Raw genomic sequence first — 16834 nt, forward strand, 5'->3', positions numbered from 1 at the left:
CAGGCGCTCAGCCGGCCATCCCAGGGAAAGCGCCAAGGAGGGGTTCAGCTGGTAGAGTCTGGATTCAGGCTGTGCTTGAGGCAGAGACTGGGCAGAGCGTGCCAAAAGCAGATGGGCCATCGTTCCCAGTCTCTCTGTTCGCCTTTTCTCTGCCAAGTTACCATTGAGGAAAAGCACTCTCTGCTGCCAGGGAGAGTGCTCCGCCAGCCCGGGCTTTGTTGTTAGGAGGAGTCATAGTACGAGGCGAGAGGAACTGATATTTACAAAACTCTGGTTACACCCTGGACATCAGCTCTACAATGTAAACAGTGATCAGCTTGCACACACATTGTACCAAGCAAGAAACTGAGGCCTATAGGGAAAATTCCCCTTTGGATCTAGTCATCAGCAGAACTGGAATTCAACTCTCCCTTTACCAGTTGGATCCTGAGCCCAGCACTGTGTCTATGGCTGATGGAGTCTGAAGATCTGTGCTCTTCTCTTGTTTTATTTGCTGATTATATTATCTACCCCAGGCCTCATGCCTTCTTCCATTTCCCATCCTCTCTTACCTCTTTCTCAAGACCCACCAGTGCCCATAACACTGGCTTCTAGATACTTCTCAGATCAATAGTTCTTTTGCTGTTTTCTGTCTGATGGGCTCTCAGACCAGACCACTGCAGCTAACAAGTATGTTTTTAGTCCCTCACATAGTCTAGGTCACCACACTCCTTGATCAAATTAGTTCAAGTGGAATTTCCTAAAGGAGTGAAAAAATACAACCCAAGAACTCCCGGAACTGAAATAGGCTAGTGGGATAGAGCTGTGCAGAGCAGAAACATGAAAAGCCACTGTTCACCAGTAGGTGTCACTGTAGAGACATCCCTGGGATGCCAGAGACCAGGAAACTGAAGTTATGCCTATGGACAGCAGAAAACTAAACAACAACAACAAAAAACTGGTTTAAGTCCTATTTCAGTAAATAGAATCTTCTGAAAAGGAAGAATGCCTTGGCTTTGTGGATAATTAAAATTGATCAGTTTTATAGGCTCATGTTTTGCTTACTCTATCAGATTTTCAAGGAAATCTGTAACGCAAACTCTTGAATCTGAGGAGGAAAATCCATTCCAACCCTCGATTTCTTTGTGCTAATGCCTGCTTCAAATGACTGCTGTTTTGTGCTTCTAGACATTAAAATGCTGCTAATGTTCCAAGAAAACAATCCCACTTGATGGTTTTCTTAGTACAAGAAGATGGAATTTTAAAGTCTTCATTTATTTCTAGGAAGATCTGAGTGTGTATCGGATGTTTACTCTTCAAAGCTGCATTCAGTAGTTAGAGGATGTCCTTTTCATGGTGAGAATCTCACCCAGGGCCTTGCACACGCTAGGTAAGTGTTCTTCCACTGAGTCGCAGTTCTGCTCCCCACTCCCTTCGCTCCCTAGGTCTCTCTGTCTCTGCCTCTCCAATCCCTGTATGCGTATGTCTCTCTCTTTCTCGAGATGGGGAGTGTTCACTCTGTTATCCAGGCTGTCTCAAACTCCTGATATCAAGTAATTCCTCCTACTTCACCTCCCCAGCAGGTGGGAGTATGGGTGTTCACCACCACAACAATATTTTCTTTGTTTCTCATAAACAAGTAACTTAAATCAGCTTTACCATTCTCTGGGATTGGAGTGAAATTAAAATACTTCAGACTATAAACTGACTGTAGAGCATGATTCCAAGTCAACGTTTCTTCAAGAGACCATATCATAAGTATAAAACTAAAAAAAAAATCTTGCAATAATTTTTTTTGCCAGTTTTGAATATAAAAAACAAGATCTGAGAGCAGAGAGCGCAGCATTTAATGTAGTCTGTCTAGATAGTCCACGACTTTAAAGCTGATCAGGTGGCAGAGCCGTCTGAGGGTTTCTTTGCAAATGTACCCATGACAGTATGAAGAGCGCACACTACACGAGAAACTGTAAAACCAACCCTCAGAGACTCTACAACACGTCTAAGGGATATAGTAATCACTGTCACTACAGCATGACAAACATCCATCCCCAATGTCTGTCTTGCTTGGTTTCTAACCCATTGTCAGTACATGCATGGAAGGGCAGGGGCACTTCACCCTGGCCGCTCAACTCACTTGGGATATGGTAACAGTCTTGGAAGTCTTCCTTGACACGTCTAGTCCTCTGTGCGCAAGCGAAATGTGTTCCTCTTTATCTTCTTCGGGACTTGGGGAGTCAAAGATATCGGGGCTTGAAAGGGAGGACTGGATAAAGCCAAAAGAAAATGCCTTCGTCAGAATCATACCTTAGCTGACACAGCTGTTAATGTGATGCTGTTTGCTTCTCAAAGCACTCAGCACTTCTACTTGATCTGTCTCTATAACCCTGTGAAGCAGAAAGTATGCTGTTATCTTCTTACAACAGATAACCATATGACTCCCTAGCAGCAGGACATAGACCAAGCCCCAAGAAGCTAAACTGGGAGCTGCCCCTGATGCCCATCAATCACTTCAACCATGTAAGCATCTGTTGTACAGCCTTTCCGAGTCTCTCTTTTCTCCAAACTTTTGTCACTGTGTGCCTTACACCGAGCTGGTACTGCAGGCTCAATGACGACAAGCAGTATGTGGTCCCAGCCCTTTTGGGGCTAGCAGTAAGGGAGGAAATGACCCACAGTCAACAGGAAACTGCCTTGTACCCTCCTCTCCTTCATCCCCCTCTGAACCTTATTCCTTGACTCTAGAATTACTACATCTGCTGTACACTCAAGTGCCTTAAACGATACATCTGAGAAGAAGCCCAAGGAAGCAAGGGATCAAGAGTAATGAGCATTTACACAGCCCCAGAGCATAGCCCTGCCCACTAGCATAAGCTTGCCTCTTCTTGGTTATCTGCTACTAACCACTGCCCTCATTACTACGGACAGTGAACACCCATTCTGGATGTATTTGCTGAGGCATATTTACAGAAAGACAGCATCAATGGGTAAAATATGATTCGACACCCCTGCCCTTTCTGCCTCACTGTGAAATCACTGTAAACATCCCAAAGCTGGATGAATGGGGAGCAAGTCACCAGAACTCTCCTGATCACAAGGAATTCCTTAGCTAGAATGTCTCAAGTTCAGAAACAAACAAATGAAATCAAGAGTCCCTGCTGCAAGGATTTTTTTAAATGAAGAGTCTTCTAGAAATATGTTGGAGCAAGCTCAAATTCAACTTCATTTTCACTCCTTTGCTATCTTCTGGGGTAGATAAATGGTTCTTTTTAGAATTACCATTTGAAAAATGGAAAAATTATGCTCACAAATACTTTTTTCTTCCTTTTATCCTGTTTACCAAAGCAGAAACTTAAAATACTTGGGGGTATTTTTAAGCCAAGGTTTTGCTTCAAGAGGTCTTATTTGTTAATCTTCACTTAATCTGAAAATCCAATTACCTAAAATATGCTCCCCCTACACCAAGCTTTCTTATTAATCTAGGCTTACCTACTCAACCACCATGCAATACACGGGTCTTTCCAAGATTTCTTTTAAAAAGTCTCCTTCTACACAACTCATATTGCATGAGCTTGTTCTTTGGGGTTTATAAACACAAGGAGCTCCAATTAGAAAGAAACTGCCCCAGGCCAGGGAACCATAACTAGTGTTTCTTCAATTATGCCTCCACTGGCCTTTGAGGAATATGTTCTTATCCACTAATCCCATTTGTTATGAAAACCTCACAGGTGCTAATTTTAAGAGTGAACAAGAATTGTGTGTACATCCAAATGGGGGACGGATAAGAATGAAGGACACGAATCTGCTCACTATACACCACTAAAGCACCAAGGTATTCTGTTTTAAGACCAAATAAAATCATTTTCTATAAGATGTCAGATGTTGAGTCGCCAAAGTAAGCTTCTTAAAGGCAGTGACTGTGTACTTCTCATTACCATCTGTCTCCTTGGCACCTGACCCAGGGTCCTGTCCACAGGAAATAGATGTCTCTGAATATATGCTGACCAAGGAAATAAACAACAGTGTAGCCTAAAAGCCGGGTGAAGATGAGCTACCATTACTTGGTCTCCAAAACTTCTCAACATGGGATGTTTGAACTAAGGGGGAATAATTTGAACCACTTAATATTTTATTCTGGAAAGACACAAGGCTCTTTATACCTTAAAGGGTTATGAAAACTTAGAAGGAAAACAAAAATGATGAAGGATTTAAAGAGAAGACAGAAGTGGTAGGCTTGAAAGATAGTTATGCCCAGAAGCAATCAGATAGGCTGGGTGTATTTGTGCGTGTTGGGGTGGATAAAGTGTGGACAGGAGAAAGGAAAGAAAGCAGGTTGCCACAGACAGAATTCTGACAGAGTGTAAAGGAAGCCACTTCTTCAAGTCTTTATCTCAAAAAATGTATCAATACCAAGTTAGGTGTGGTTCACATAAGGAAGAAAAATAGGACAATTCAAGCCACACTTCCAGACTCAGTAGTTATGAGAAAAGGCTCAAAGGAAGTGGCATTCTTTTCTTTTCTCTAAATGGTGAGAACACAGGCGACATTAGTAATGAGGTGAGAAGAGAAGTGTCCCGAGAAACCTGCAAATGCTTAAATTCCTTGTGTATCTGGAAGGAGGTTGTAAGGCCTTCGAACTGCAGAGGACACGGTAATGTGAGAGATTGATAATCAGTAGGCAGAACGAATGAACACATACACACTGCACGTGGAGGGGAAATGACCTCGTGGGTGGGGGTGGGGGAAGTCTGCAACTACTAGCAACAGCAAGGCAACACACTTCCCAGTGCCCCACATTCAGGAAACTCAAACCTGACAACATTCATGTCAGTATGACTTACAACAAAGACTTGGCATCACCATCAAAATCCAATAATAAATAGTACACTCACTAGATAAATTCTCATATACTCACACTGTAGAATAGTAGGCAGTCAGTAAATATGTCATTCTGGAAGAATTGGTAATGATTGGAGAGAAGGGCGTGCAGTTTAAGTTTGGGGGTGGAAGCAAAATAAAAAACAATGTATATTACATGATCCCAGTTTTGAACAAAAAAGTTTTGAAAAATCTAAGGCTATATACAGCAAGAGGTTATAGCAGTTCTTTGCTCTTGTGGCAGGACCACAGAAAACTTTCTTCCTCACGCGTCATGTTGCTCACATTTGGCACAACAATGAATATATCAGCTTTGTAATAAAAAGTTGTTTAAAACCACCCAAACAAAACCAAACACCATGAGTTATCACTGAGTGTTCTCTTCTATAGACGGTGCACTTCATAAGGTTAAATACAACCTCTTGGAGGTCTATATGGGTTTCTTTGGAGGCTGCTGATGACAGGGTTTGGGAAGATACTGGCCACTGGCTCCAAATGCATCATGGTAGATCTTTATTGAGTAAGCTTTTTCTTCTTAATAGACTGAACTAGGCTCAGTTTCTTTTTCTCTGTTTTGCTTACCAATTTCATTCAGGTTCAAACAAGAACTGGTCTAGAAAGAGACAGAAGGAAAGTGGGAAACAGGGAGTGCCATCTTGCTGGCAGAGACAAAAAGCGCAAACAGAAAGAAATACTGCTCAGTTCAAAAAGATTCTCCCAAGTATTTTCAGTTGGCAGTATATTTGGTGGCCTCCTTCTCCCTTTCCCTCTTATGGGGTGTCTCCCATCATCTGCTTGAAGAAGAGCCCTTAGCCAGAATCTCCAGTCCTTTTTGCTTTTCAGCTGTAGAGAATAAAGAGACAACTTACAGATGTGAGCGACTGAGATGGAGGCCGCCTCCCCGTAGCTTTTGGTCTGCTTGTGGTTGGGTGACTGAGTTTTTCAGTAGATGATACCACCGAGTCAAAACCTTCTAGGTCTAAAACAAAATGAAACAGGTTTTTTAAGAACAAAAATAAGGAGGAGAAAGGGCCCTTATAGTATGTGATAAGCACCTCTTTCCCTTAATAAGCACCCTGTCAATCTAGATTATGGTTTATCTTTTACAAAGGCCATTGATACCCTTGGGTCATTCAATAAAGGACTCAAACGGAACGCAATAACCATTTCTTCTCAGCTCAGCAAGCTTAGCATGCTAGCAAGCGAGAGAGAAGCAGCTCTTGCCTTTTTCCCTTTGGCAGTTACATTCATAAATATTTCAAAAGCTACAGAACAAGGATTAAAGGAGGACTTTTCTCTCTTTCACAAATCTAACCATTTTAGTAGACAGAACATTCTTCAAGTTGCAGCACAAAAGACAGTTATCACAAGGTAGAACAGCAATGGATATGTGAATGCTGCTTCCTGTTGATTCTAAAAGACAAGACGTCAGAGCAGCCTCATCTACTTGTTCCACAGTCAGGCCACCAGGTGTCAACCTGTTAGACTAAACTCCTAGGCAAAGGGACCAGGCTCAGATAACGCACTGAGCCTGGCTCTATTCTGTTTCCAGAATCATCGTTCAGTGGTGACATTATCTTCAGCAGTTGTCTATCTGTCCACCCATTCATTCATTCCATATTTAAACATCTTAAATATACCATTAAAAAAATAAGTTCTGACCTCAAACTCACAATATTCCTGCCTAAGCTTCTGCAGAACTGGGATTCCTGACATGCACCGTCACCTTGAACATGACTGTTACTGGATAACTACTCTGTACACAGGATAAAAGCTACTAAGATGACATCAGCAAATGTACAGGGATGAGTCCCACCTTCAAAGAGCTTATATCCTAGTGATTGACAATTAGATGAACAGAAAGTCACGTATGTCATGTATCAAGAGAAAGGCCTCTGCCTTTACTGTGCCGCTGTCCAAGGGGTTACCCTGTTCTATAGACTTCTGGGATTTACAAAGTGTGATGGAAATGAGAGGCTCAGAGGAATGAGCAGTGGGAAGGAACTGGGTACCATTATTGCTGTGATGGGGGCAACACCTTCAAGTATCACACAAAGAGAATTTATCAGTGGAGCTCGGAGGCCAGTCAGGAGCCAATCAGCATCAAGAACTTGAAAGTGGCTCATAAAGGGTCTTACTTCTCCAGATGATTCATCAGGGAACCAGAAAGATCCTGGGCTGGGATCCTGGGCTGGGGAGGGCACAGATCCACACTGCTAGGATGTACTTGTCCAGAGCGGGCTAGCTGGGCTGGCCCCTCTCAGGAACCTTCCCTTTAAATAATCTGATTTTCGCAACAGGTTCCTCTCTGGGTTCTACCCCATGACTTAACTCTACCAAGCATGTATTGTCTGAAATAGAAATTCCCTATTACACAGTTGGATTGATGTGAAAAAGGCCATTATGTGACGTTAACATTATCATTTCATTGTTTTAAAATCAGTTTTTCTCCAGATACAAAAGTAATACACGTTTCATGAATATTTTTATGCGAAATTGTAACCAAGAAAGAAAAAAAAAGAAAGTCAGTGATAATCTCACCACATCAAGACAACCACTGTTAGCATTTCAGTATATTTTCCTCCACGCTTTTTGAAAATAAGACATTATAACTCATGTTATATATCATATTGTACTCTGCTTATTTTACTTAACCTTGAATGTCATGTCTCTCAAAATTCCTCATACTTTATATAATCTTTGGTGGCACTGCAATTCATCATATATTCTATTCCCTATTGTTGGATAATTCCTCTTCAAATCACCCCCTCCTATGTGCTGCTATCATAGAAAAGTGCCACATAAAACACTCCCGGCATGCACTCTACACACAGTGCTGTTCAGCAGGTTAGCCAAGCAGATGCTTGGCCAGTGGGGGTGGGGTGGGGAATGGGGCCTCAGCTAGGGTGGTTTGCTGCTGGGGGTGGGTGCTGGCTGGGGAGGGCACAGGAAGCCTCAGGGAGAGGAGCAAGGAGACAAAGCAGAGGAGCTGAAGCTGGGCAGACAGCAAGGGGAGGGAGTGGAAGAGAAGGCTGCTTTAAGTTCCAAGGAACAAGCCATTGGCAAGGGCCTTGGCAGGGAGCTTCCAGGACCCAGCCGCCGGATGTATATCATCACCCTGTCCAGGAAACTGAAACAAGCTCTAGAGGCAAAACATGAGCAGGGTGAAGTGATCAAAGAATAACTAAAGGCCAATTGACTCTAGTTCTCTGCTGGATAGCCAGAGCTGACTCCTGTAGACAATTATTTTATGGGGTGGGTGGGGGGGGGAGGAGAGAGAGACAAGAGAAGTGGGCAGAGAGAGAGAGGGAAAGAGAGTTGGTGGGGGGGGGGCACATATACACGTAGAGGCCAGAGGTTGATGTTGGTTGACTTAATCACTCTCCACAGTATCTCTTGAGACAGGATCTCTCCCTAAACCTGGAGATCACAAACTCGGATAGGTTGGCCAGCCAACTGAGCCTCCTGTTTCTACCTCCAGTGCTAGGCTGTTCCAGGGGGTTCCCTGGGAGTACATAGCCTGCCAAGGCAAGCTGTTGGAAGTAAATCTCATCAGTAAAGTGGTCCTCTAGCACCCGGTGAAGGAGTGCTAGCCTGACAGCAAAGCTGGAGGTGGTGGAGAGGGTCAATAGACCCTCGCCTAAGATTCCAACTATTCCCTCATGTACCTCCCAGGCCACTGTATGTAATTGGGCCTAATAGCATGTGCTTTCACGGTCCTTGGGAGGTGCTAGCGCAGCACTTCTCAACCTGTGGGTTTTGACATTTTGGGGGTAGAATGACCCCTTCCCAGGGGTTGCCTAAGGCCATCGGAAATTTCAGGTGTTTATGATTCATAAAAGTAGCAAAATTATAGTTATAAAGTAGCAACAAAAATAATGTTATGGTTGGGGGGGTCACCACATGAGGAACTGTATTAAAGGGTTGCAGCATTAGGAAGGGTGAGGACCACTGCTCTAGAGTATGTCGAGGGCAGAAGGTTAACTGAGGAGGGGCTCCATTTATACAGCTATGGAGGGTGAGATATTTTGGTGGTATGGCCGCCATGGGGTTGCTTATGTTCCTATAAGTAACCTCTCACCCATCCTGTGTAAGCCCAGTAAACTCATTGGTCCCAAGTTGGACTCTGGCAGAATCATATCTTGGTCTGTCTTTGGGGACCTATCTGGGGAAGGACACATTTGTTCATGTCTTCCCCAGGGAAAAGTTCATGTAATGGGCTCTAATGAGTTATATTCTTTGGAGGGCTTGCAAGCATGGTGCCTATTGACTATATCCAGGCTGTGAGACCCAGGAAGGCAAGGCCTTATCCTCAAAGTCCACCTCATTCCTAGGAAAAACATGCTTGACAGTCTGTAGAGGTAAGAGGGAGCAAATGAACTATCTGACGGAAAACTCCTACTCTAGCAGTATAGCTTCTAAAGGTGGCTCTTAGTGGGACCCAACCTGGCAGCTGCAGGACAGAAGGCGGGGTTCTGTGCCATGGCAACAGAGAAAGTGCTTGGCTGGCTCACTTAGCTCTTTGGCTGAGGTTTGTACTAAAAAGACCTAGGCATGTTGGAGCCTGGCCACACTCAGCAAGCATCTCCACGACAGATGGCCAAGAAGTCTGCCTCATTTCTGTCACTCATCAGTAAGAGGAGGGTCAGAGTCCCTCATGGCAGCCACTTTTAGCCTTTTAATGCACATTGCAGCCAAGTTTAATTTTCAACAGTTTTAGCTTATAAAGAACATTCTTTTAAACACTAACCACACTGAACTATCACGAAGAAAGCTACTCCAAGGATGAGGTGACTTGCTGCAAGAAGAACCTCAGGTTATCTTGGTATGTTTCCACAGAATGAGAACTGCCACACACTTCTGCTTTCTGACAGGGAAGGAGACACACTCTTCAGTATTGTCACGTAAAATTTCAGTGGCCCAGGGCATGCTCCTCATGACTGTGGCCATGGTAGCTGTGATTAAGGAAGAATTTCCATGACTAACTCATTGTGGTGTGAAGAAAATGTCCCAATTTTCATGGCGGTTTTGAAGTGAATCAAGCTGAAACTTGATATGTGCTTTCTCAGCCTGGCTGGGAAAATTTTCTTCCTAATGAAAAAGGTTTTAATGCCCATAAGCTAGTCCAAAACGATTAAGCTGGCTATGACTGAGTTCTTTTTCTTTCTTTCTTTTTTTTTTTTTTTTTTTTTAGCTTCATGAGGATGAGAGGCTCTTGGCTTTTGTGACAACTGGAAGAGGAACCCTCTGCGGACATATGGGGGTGATTCATGTTGGACACGATGGAGTCAGCTTGGAAAGGGCTAAGCCTCTTCATGGCACCAGGAACTGCCCATTTTCCATAAACTTCAGTCATGCCCTATTTAGCTCAATTAGAACATGTAGCCTCGTTTTTCCATGGATAAGAGGAATGGTCCCAGTGACCACAGGTGACCTAAAGCATATCCACTGGAAAATACAGAGGAAAAATAGTCAAAAGTTGGAGACAGGCCAGCTGTCACTAACAGAGCTGTGCAGGAGCTCATAAATCGGCTCTGTTTATTCATTATTGCTGGTTGCTCTGCACTTGGGAAGGGAAGTCTGCTAAGGTTTAAATCTGGACACATCATCATCTCCCAGTATCTCCAGAAGCCATCCTGTCTGCATGTCCCCTACTTATCATTAAAGCTGCTAGAACATGTAGCCTGGAATCCAAGTCCTCTGCCATTCCACATACTGCCATTAGGGAGAAATGTACAAAGGTCCTGAGATTATCTGCTTAGCTAATTCCTGTGTTGTGGGGGCTCAACACCATGACTTGTACCCCAAGGCCTGGGTTGTCTGCTCTTCTACTTACACGTAACTCCCATCTCAGCATTTACTACCATGTGTTGACATTCCATGTTGACTTATCTGCCTCATCCATCATCCCAGGAAGAAGCAGTGGCTTTGATCTGTTTTCCCAGGCCTACCATCATTCCTGGCTTGTGATTGAGTGTTCAGCAAATGGTTGTTTAACAGATTACCAAACAACCTTGCTAGCCTTGTTTTCCAGAGAGAGAAAAGCGGGGAGGGGATGAATTATTTGAGTCATCAGCTTCATAGGGTTATTCTCCCACGATGAGAGGCTGCATAATTTAAGTCACACAGGTGGAATTTTATTTTCATGTGCCATTAATGAAGTTGCAAAATTTGAGAACAGGAATCTAGGAGCCAGTTAGCAGTCCGAACTCCCCTCTTTCATTCTATATGGCTTAAATGGGAAAACTCCAAGTCTGCAGGGCTGCAAACATTTTCTCTGCAATGATGCAACCTCATAAGACATGGTGGCAAGAAGGAAATCTCACCCCATACATCATTTGATGGTTGTAGAAAATCTGTGCAAATTACAAATAGGGGCCCATTTGTAGAGCTCAAATAAACACCTGTGGCAGCTGACTCACCAGTGGAAAAATTAGCAGTGATTAGCGTCTGTATCTCCAGAATCCATAAGGATAGAACAGATTAGCTGCTTTGTTTACATTTATAATCCAGGTGTGAGGTTCACATGGCACAGCTGCCAGGAGGATACCTGTTTTAAGATCATTTGCCACTACTCCACCAATGCCATGTTTCATGCACAAGCCCATTTTATCCTCAGGCCATGCATCCCTTCAGATATGTATATGCAAAATGAAAGCCAGAACCCACAACCAGTAGGTAGAAGGCAGGAGTTCCTCAAGCCAAATAAGGAATGACACATACAGTCTGAGAGCTGAGTGACACTTCTTCCCTGCTTGCTTCTACATACATCTATAGCTTAATGGCTTCCGTGGATGTAGCAAAAGTTATGATAAAAGTCTGTTTGCTGTGTTAGACTACTTTGAATCTATGAGGTGTGCCCCTAGACTTGTACTGTGGAGGATGAAGAGGGTCTCTATAGGCGGCAAAGACAGAGACATTTAATGCATCAGGCTGGATATACCTGTCTATAGGAGAGCTGGGGATGCTGTGAATGTGTTGCTCTGATTGATTGATAAATAAAAATGCTGATGGGCCAGTAGCCAGGCAGGAAGTATAGTGTAGGTGGGATAAGGAGACAGGAGAATTCTGGGAAGTGGAAGGCTGAGTCAGGAGATGCTGCCAGTCGCCGCCATGACAAGCAACATGTAAAGATACCGGTAAGCCATGAGCCAAGTGGCAAGGTATAGATGAATAGAAATGGGTTAATTTAAGATATAAAAACTAGATAACAAGAAGCCTGCCACGACTATACAGTTTATAAGTAATATAAGTCTCTGTGTGTTTACTTGGCTGCAGGACTAGCAGGTGAGAGAGATTTGTCCTGACTGTGGGCCAGGCAGGACCAGGAAAACTTCAGCTACATAGGAGAGAAGTGATCAAAATACCTGGAGAAGAATTCTGAGTCTATCTGCAAATCCAACACGGCAAGTAGGCACTGTGACCCTTTTCCACGCTCAGGGGTGGAAATGATTGAGTACAGTAGTCATGCATGAAATCCAAGCCCCTCCCCAAATAAAGTAAAACCAGTCAGCCTCAAAACAAAATAAAGCAACACAACAACAACAAACTAATCACAAAGCCAGGACTGCCCTGTCAGGGCTGCACAGATGGAGTGAGTACCTGGCTTCTAATGTGACCCATTAACAGTAAGATCTGTAAGTGGAAACAGTTAGAAGCTCTTTAAAAGACAAAGCTGAGCCAGGTGGTGATGGCGCACACCTTTGATCCCAGCACTCAGGAGGCAGAGACAGGCGGATCTCTGTGAGTTCGAGGCCAGCCTTGTCTACAGAGTGAGTTCTAGGACAGTCAGGGATACACAGAGAAACCCTGTCTTGGAAAAAAAAAATGGGTCAAGCTGAGCCCCATCACTGGTCCCTCTCCTGCAGGACTCAAAGATGGCTTTTGAAAGGAGTGCTGGTGTTCAGGCTGATCTGGTTCACCTCATGACACCCCTATGCTGTGAGCTGAAAGGGCTCAGGGTGCTGCAAGGAGAGGACCAGGCCTAGATTCTCTTCCGAATTAAACAAATCTTCAGAAGCACCAGGCAGCAATCAAAATGCTTAAGAGGACTGTGTGGGTTAAGGGGCAATCTAGCAGAAGTATGTGGTGTAGCCTTGTTTGCTCTGTGGAATAAAATATCTGACCCTCAGACCAACCTCTTTTCTTTTTGGCACACATTTGAGAAATGCAGACTGCTCCTAAATTACCCATGATAGCAATTTACGTTTGATCTTGACTTGTGTCCCTGAATGGGAGCCAGAGTGGCATATGTGTACATATGTGCACCCCATACTGTCCCACATAATATTTACCTGAGTGAGAACCACAACTGTACCTGCCATCTTTTGGTTTGGGTTATACCAAGCACAGCCCTGGTCCCAAAGGCTGTCTGAAGGTCATTGTCAAGGTGTCAGTATGAGCAAGCTGTACCTCTTATGTCTGAGCATCTAACCCCACAGAGCTGAGAGGTGCGGTTCAATGTTTATACACAATGCTCTGCCAGGAGACTACCTAGAAGTCTCCATGGAGTGAACTCCAAGTCAATCATGGAGTTCTCTATGGCAGGACACTATATCCCATGAACTGGAGAAATTACTTGATGATCTGAAATACTGCAAGGACTAAACTGGTTCTCTAGTTCTGAAAGAATCTTAATGTAAACTTTTATTATAGAAAGTTTTTAATAGCAAGAGGACTGAAAAGCCAGTAGTCCAAAGCCAGATGATCTAAGTCTTTTCTCAGAATTTGCCTATGAAAGCCTTAAAAATGATTTCTTACAGAAAAAGTTAGAAGATTCAAAATTAAGAAATTTAATCACTTGTTAACCACAGAAACAAAAAAGAAGTATGCTAATGATCACTATTAATTACTTAATTTTTGTCTTGCATAGTTTTACTATACAGAGATTTAGAATCTAGTACTGATCAAATTTCATCTGTTTTATTGAAATAATTTAGACATTAGCGAGTAATACTGACAATAATATCTAATCTCAAAAATAGTATTTTCTTTCTATACAAAAACCAGGCTTAACTTGTATCACTTTTTCTAGGGTAAATAACTTGCCACAAGCCTGAGAAAGAGCGCACATGGGATCTCTCTCTCTCTCTCTCTCTCTCTCTCTCTCTCTCTCTCTCTCTCTCTCTCTCTCTCTTCCTCCCTCCCTCCCTCCCTCCCTCCCTTCCTCCTTCCCATCTTCTTTGCTCTTTCCCTTCCCTCATAACCACATTACTGGTTGATGTTTACATTCATTATTTATTTTAATGAATGTAGCAACAGGTTATTCCATACAAATACACATATACCTATATTCTTCTAGAGGCAACCATCTGCAACTGTACCTCAGAGGGGAATCAGGGACAGTAAGGACATGCTTTATTTCACATGACAAAAAAATCACATATTTCACAGCCTAAGAGGATGACTTACATTCCCCCCCAAATCCCTCTACTTTTAGGGAGACTTCAAGAAAGTTCAAAACCATAGTTCTCTGTGTAAAGGATTGGTTAACACATAAATCAGAAGAACCAGGACAGTAGTATTGTTGGTATTGTTCTACATAGTAACAATTATTTTAAAAGTATGGGAGAGACATTTCTAACAGCACACTTACACATGAATGGTACTTACACTTTTTTGTGTGTTTGTCTGTGTTCATGTGTGTGCAGGTGCACATGTGTGAGGAGGCCAAAGGACAATCTTGAAACCTTGGGTGCTGTTCCTTGGGATTAGCCTAGCTTTTGACGTTTTGGATAAATGGACTCTTATTGGCCTGGAACTCACTAAAAAGACAAGGTTGGCTGGCCCAGAACCATGGAGATCCAGCTACCTGTCTTCATCTCCTCCATGTGGAGATTACAAACACATGGCACCACAACTAACATTTTAAAAACATGGGTCTTGCAGATTAAACTCGGGTCCTATCACTGATCTATCTTTCAAACCTCATGTTTATACCCCCCCCCTTTTTGTAAACACTGGGATTTTAATATGAATGTTTGGAAAATTTTCAATTCACTATTCTTTTTAGCAGCTTTACTGAGGTATAAATTGTAAACCATAAAGCCACTCATTTTAAGTATTATGACAATTTTTAGTAAACTTAAGAGCTATACACCGCCATGATTAAGTTTTGGAATCTTCCCAACTGATCACCAGATTGACTGGCTCGTAAAAGAATTCCTAACACGCCAGGCGCTGGTGGCGCATGCCTTTAATCCCAGCACTTGGGAGGCAGAGCCAGGTGGATCTCTGTGAGTTCGAGGCCAGCCTGGACTACCAAGTGAGTTCCAGGAAAGGCGCAAAGCTACACAGAGAAACCCTGTCTCGAAAAAACAAAACAAAAAAAAAAAAAAAAGAATTCCTAACACATGGCGAAGTACTTTTCCATTCTTTGGTCCCCAGGCATCCCTGAGTGATGAGTCCATGAGCAATCTGAGGATAAGCTTAAGTTAGCCTTCACATCCTTTTAATCAAGTCTACTGACTTTAAAGTCAGCAACTCTCGGCCCCCAAATTGAATACAGCGAGGTCAAATTGAAGACTGAGAGGAAAATTTCACCTGTGAAGAGGGTGGTGGTCGCATAAAGAGTCGGCAACAGGAAGCTGGAGTGGATTTGAACAGAATGGAACAAAAACAAAGATGCCAAGCAACTGGGAAGGAATGAACAAGCCTTTCTCTAAGTCAATTAGTTGAAGCTAGGTGGCTTAGTTCAAAGGCTGCTTCCCATCTGGAGGCCTGTTGCTATGTGCTTCTGAAGGAAAAGAACTGAAAATCTCTTGATTGTATTAAAGTGTAACAATAAATCTCACCATGTGGTGAGAGCTACAATATAAGGAATAATACAAGTAAATGTTATGGCACTTAACTTCATGGCCTATAATCTCCCATTCAATCAGAACAGAGATTCTTCCATCACCAAGAGAGAACTGGACAATTTAATTTTTGTTTCTATTCATGCACAGGCCTGTGTTGGAGCTCTTCCATATCTTCTATTATGCTACTTAAAAAATGGCTGCAAAGTTTGATACAAACAATATCTCAATCTGACATCAACAGCTTAGTTTTGGACCAATTGATTTCATTCTAAATTATCGTTGGCTGACAGATGCTAAAAGCTGCCCACACAAGATCTGAAAAAGCCATGTTCTCTAATTTAATATTATAATAATTTTAAATTACAGCTCTATTAAGAGGAAACACAGATTTATTTATAGAGAACACTGATGGTTTCTAATGATGTTCAGGGCTGCATTATGCTATTCACTGCAGCCCACATTCGGACAGCTTCAATTGTCTGAATCACTAACAAAAACATTCTGGTACAAATACTGTCCTCCTTGATACAAAGCAATGGAATCCTACAAAAGCAGCCCTGGAAAAAAGCCACTGCCTCTGAAATATCCTTTTCTCCTTGACTCTTCCATCTGAAAATCGCATTTCTGCTTTTGGGGTTAAAGACATTCTGCTTAAAAATCTGCTTTTCCCTTGGCTTCTGTGAAGTTGCAAGATCCTTTTTTTCTCCTTGAATGTGGATTTTGTGAGGATTTGGTCTTCACCCCTAGGTGCACCTTATCTTCTTAAATCTTTGTGTTGTGTCGGGGTGGTATTTGTGTGTACTGTGTGTGTACATGCACACATATGCAAGTATTCAGGTGGGTGCTCAAATTGCATGACTGGGTGCACATGTGAAGGTCAGAGGAGAGCCTTGGGTGCTGGTCCTTGCCTTTCACCTTGTTTGAGTCAGGCTCTCCTGTAGATCCCCGCTGTATCTACAAGAGCAGCTTCAGCTTCAGGGGAGCCTCCTTTCCTCACTTCCCATCTTGCTGGAGGAGCACTAGGCTTACAGATGCTTGCTCCTCTGTCCATTAGATGGGTTTACTCAGGTCTTTACCGAGAGACATTTCTCCAGGACCCCCTTTAAATCTTCTGTACCCCTCTCTTTTCTTTATGGTAAATTTAGACTCTATCTTCCTAACCCGGAAGACACCTCTAAGCA

At 43.0% G+C, this 16834-nt stretch overlaps 1 protein-coding gene across 3 annotated transcripts in view; it reads right to left on the reverse strand.

Moving 5' to 3' along the window:
• Sh3kbp1 (SH3 domain containing kinase binding protein 1) overlaps nucleotides 1–16834 on the reverse strand; it is a 338436-nt gene that overhangs the window by 9172 nt on the left and 312430 nt on the right. For 2 of the 3 annotated variants that reach the window (XM_059250547.1, XM_059250549.1), the window contains 2 exons: nucleotides 5724–5833; nucleotides 2114–2242 (listed from right to left, as the gene is read on the reverse strand). In XM_059250547.1, coding sequence (XP_059106530.1) covers nucleotides 2114–2242; nucleotides 5724–5833 — 239 coding nt within the window. The remainder of the gene's footprint in view (nucleotides 1–2113; nucleotides 2243–5723; nucleotides 5834–16834) is intronic. The other variant, XM_059250548.1, reaches the window with a different exon arrangement.

This window comes from Peromyscus eremicus, chromosome X, assembly GCF_949786415.1.
Source record: "Peromyscus eremicus chromosome X, PerEre_H2_v1, whole genome shotgun sequence".
In the NCBI taxonomy this organism is placed as follows: Eukaryota; Metazoa; Chordata; class Mammalia; order Rodentia; family Cricetidae; genus Peromyscus; species Peromyscus eremicus.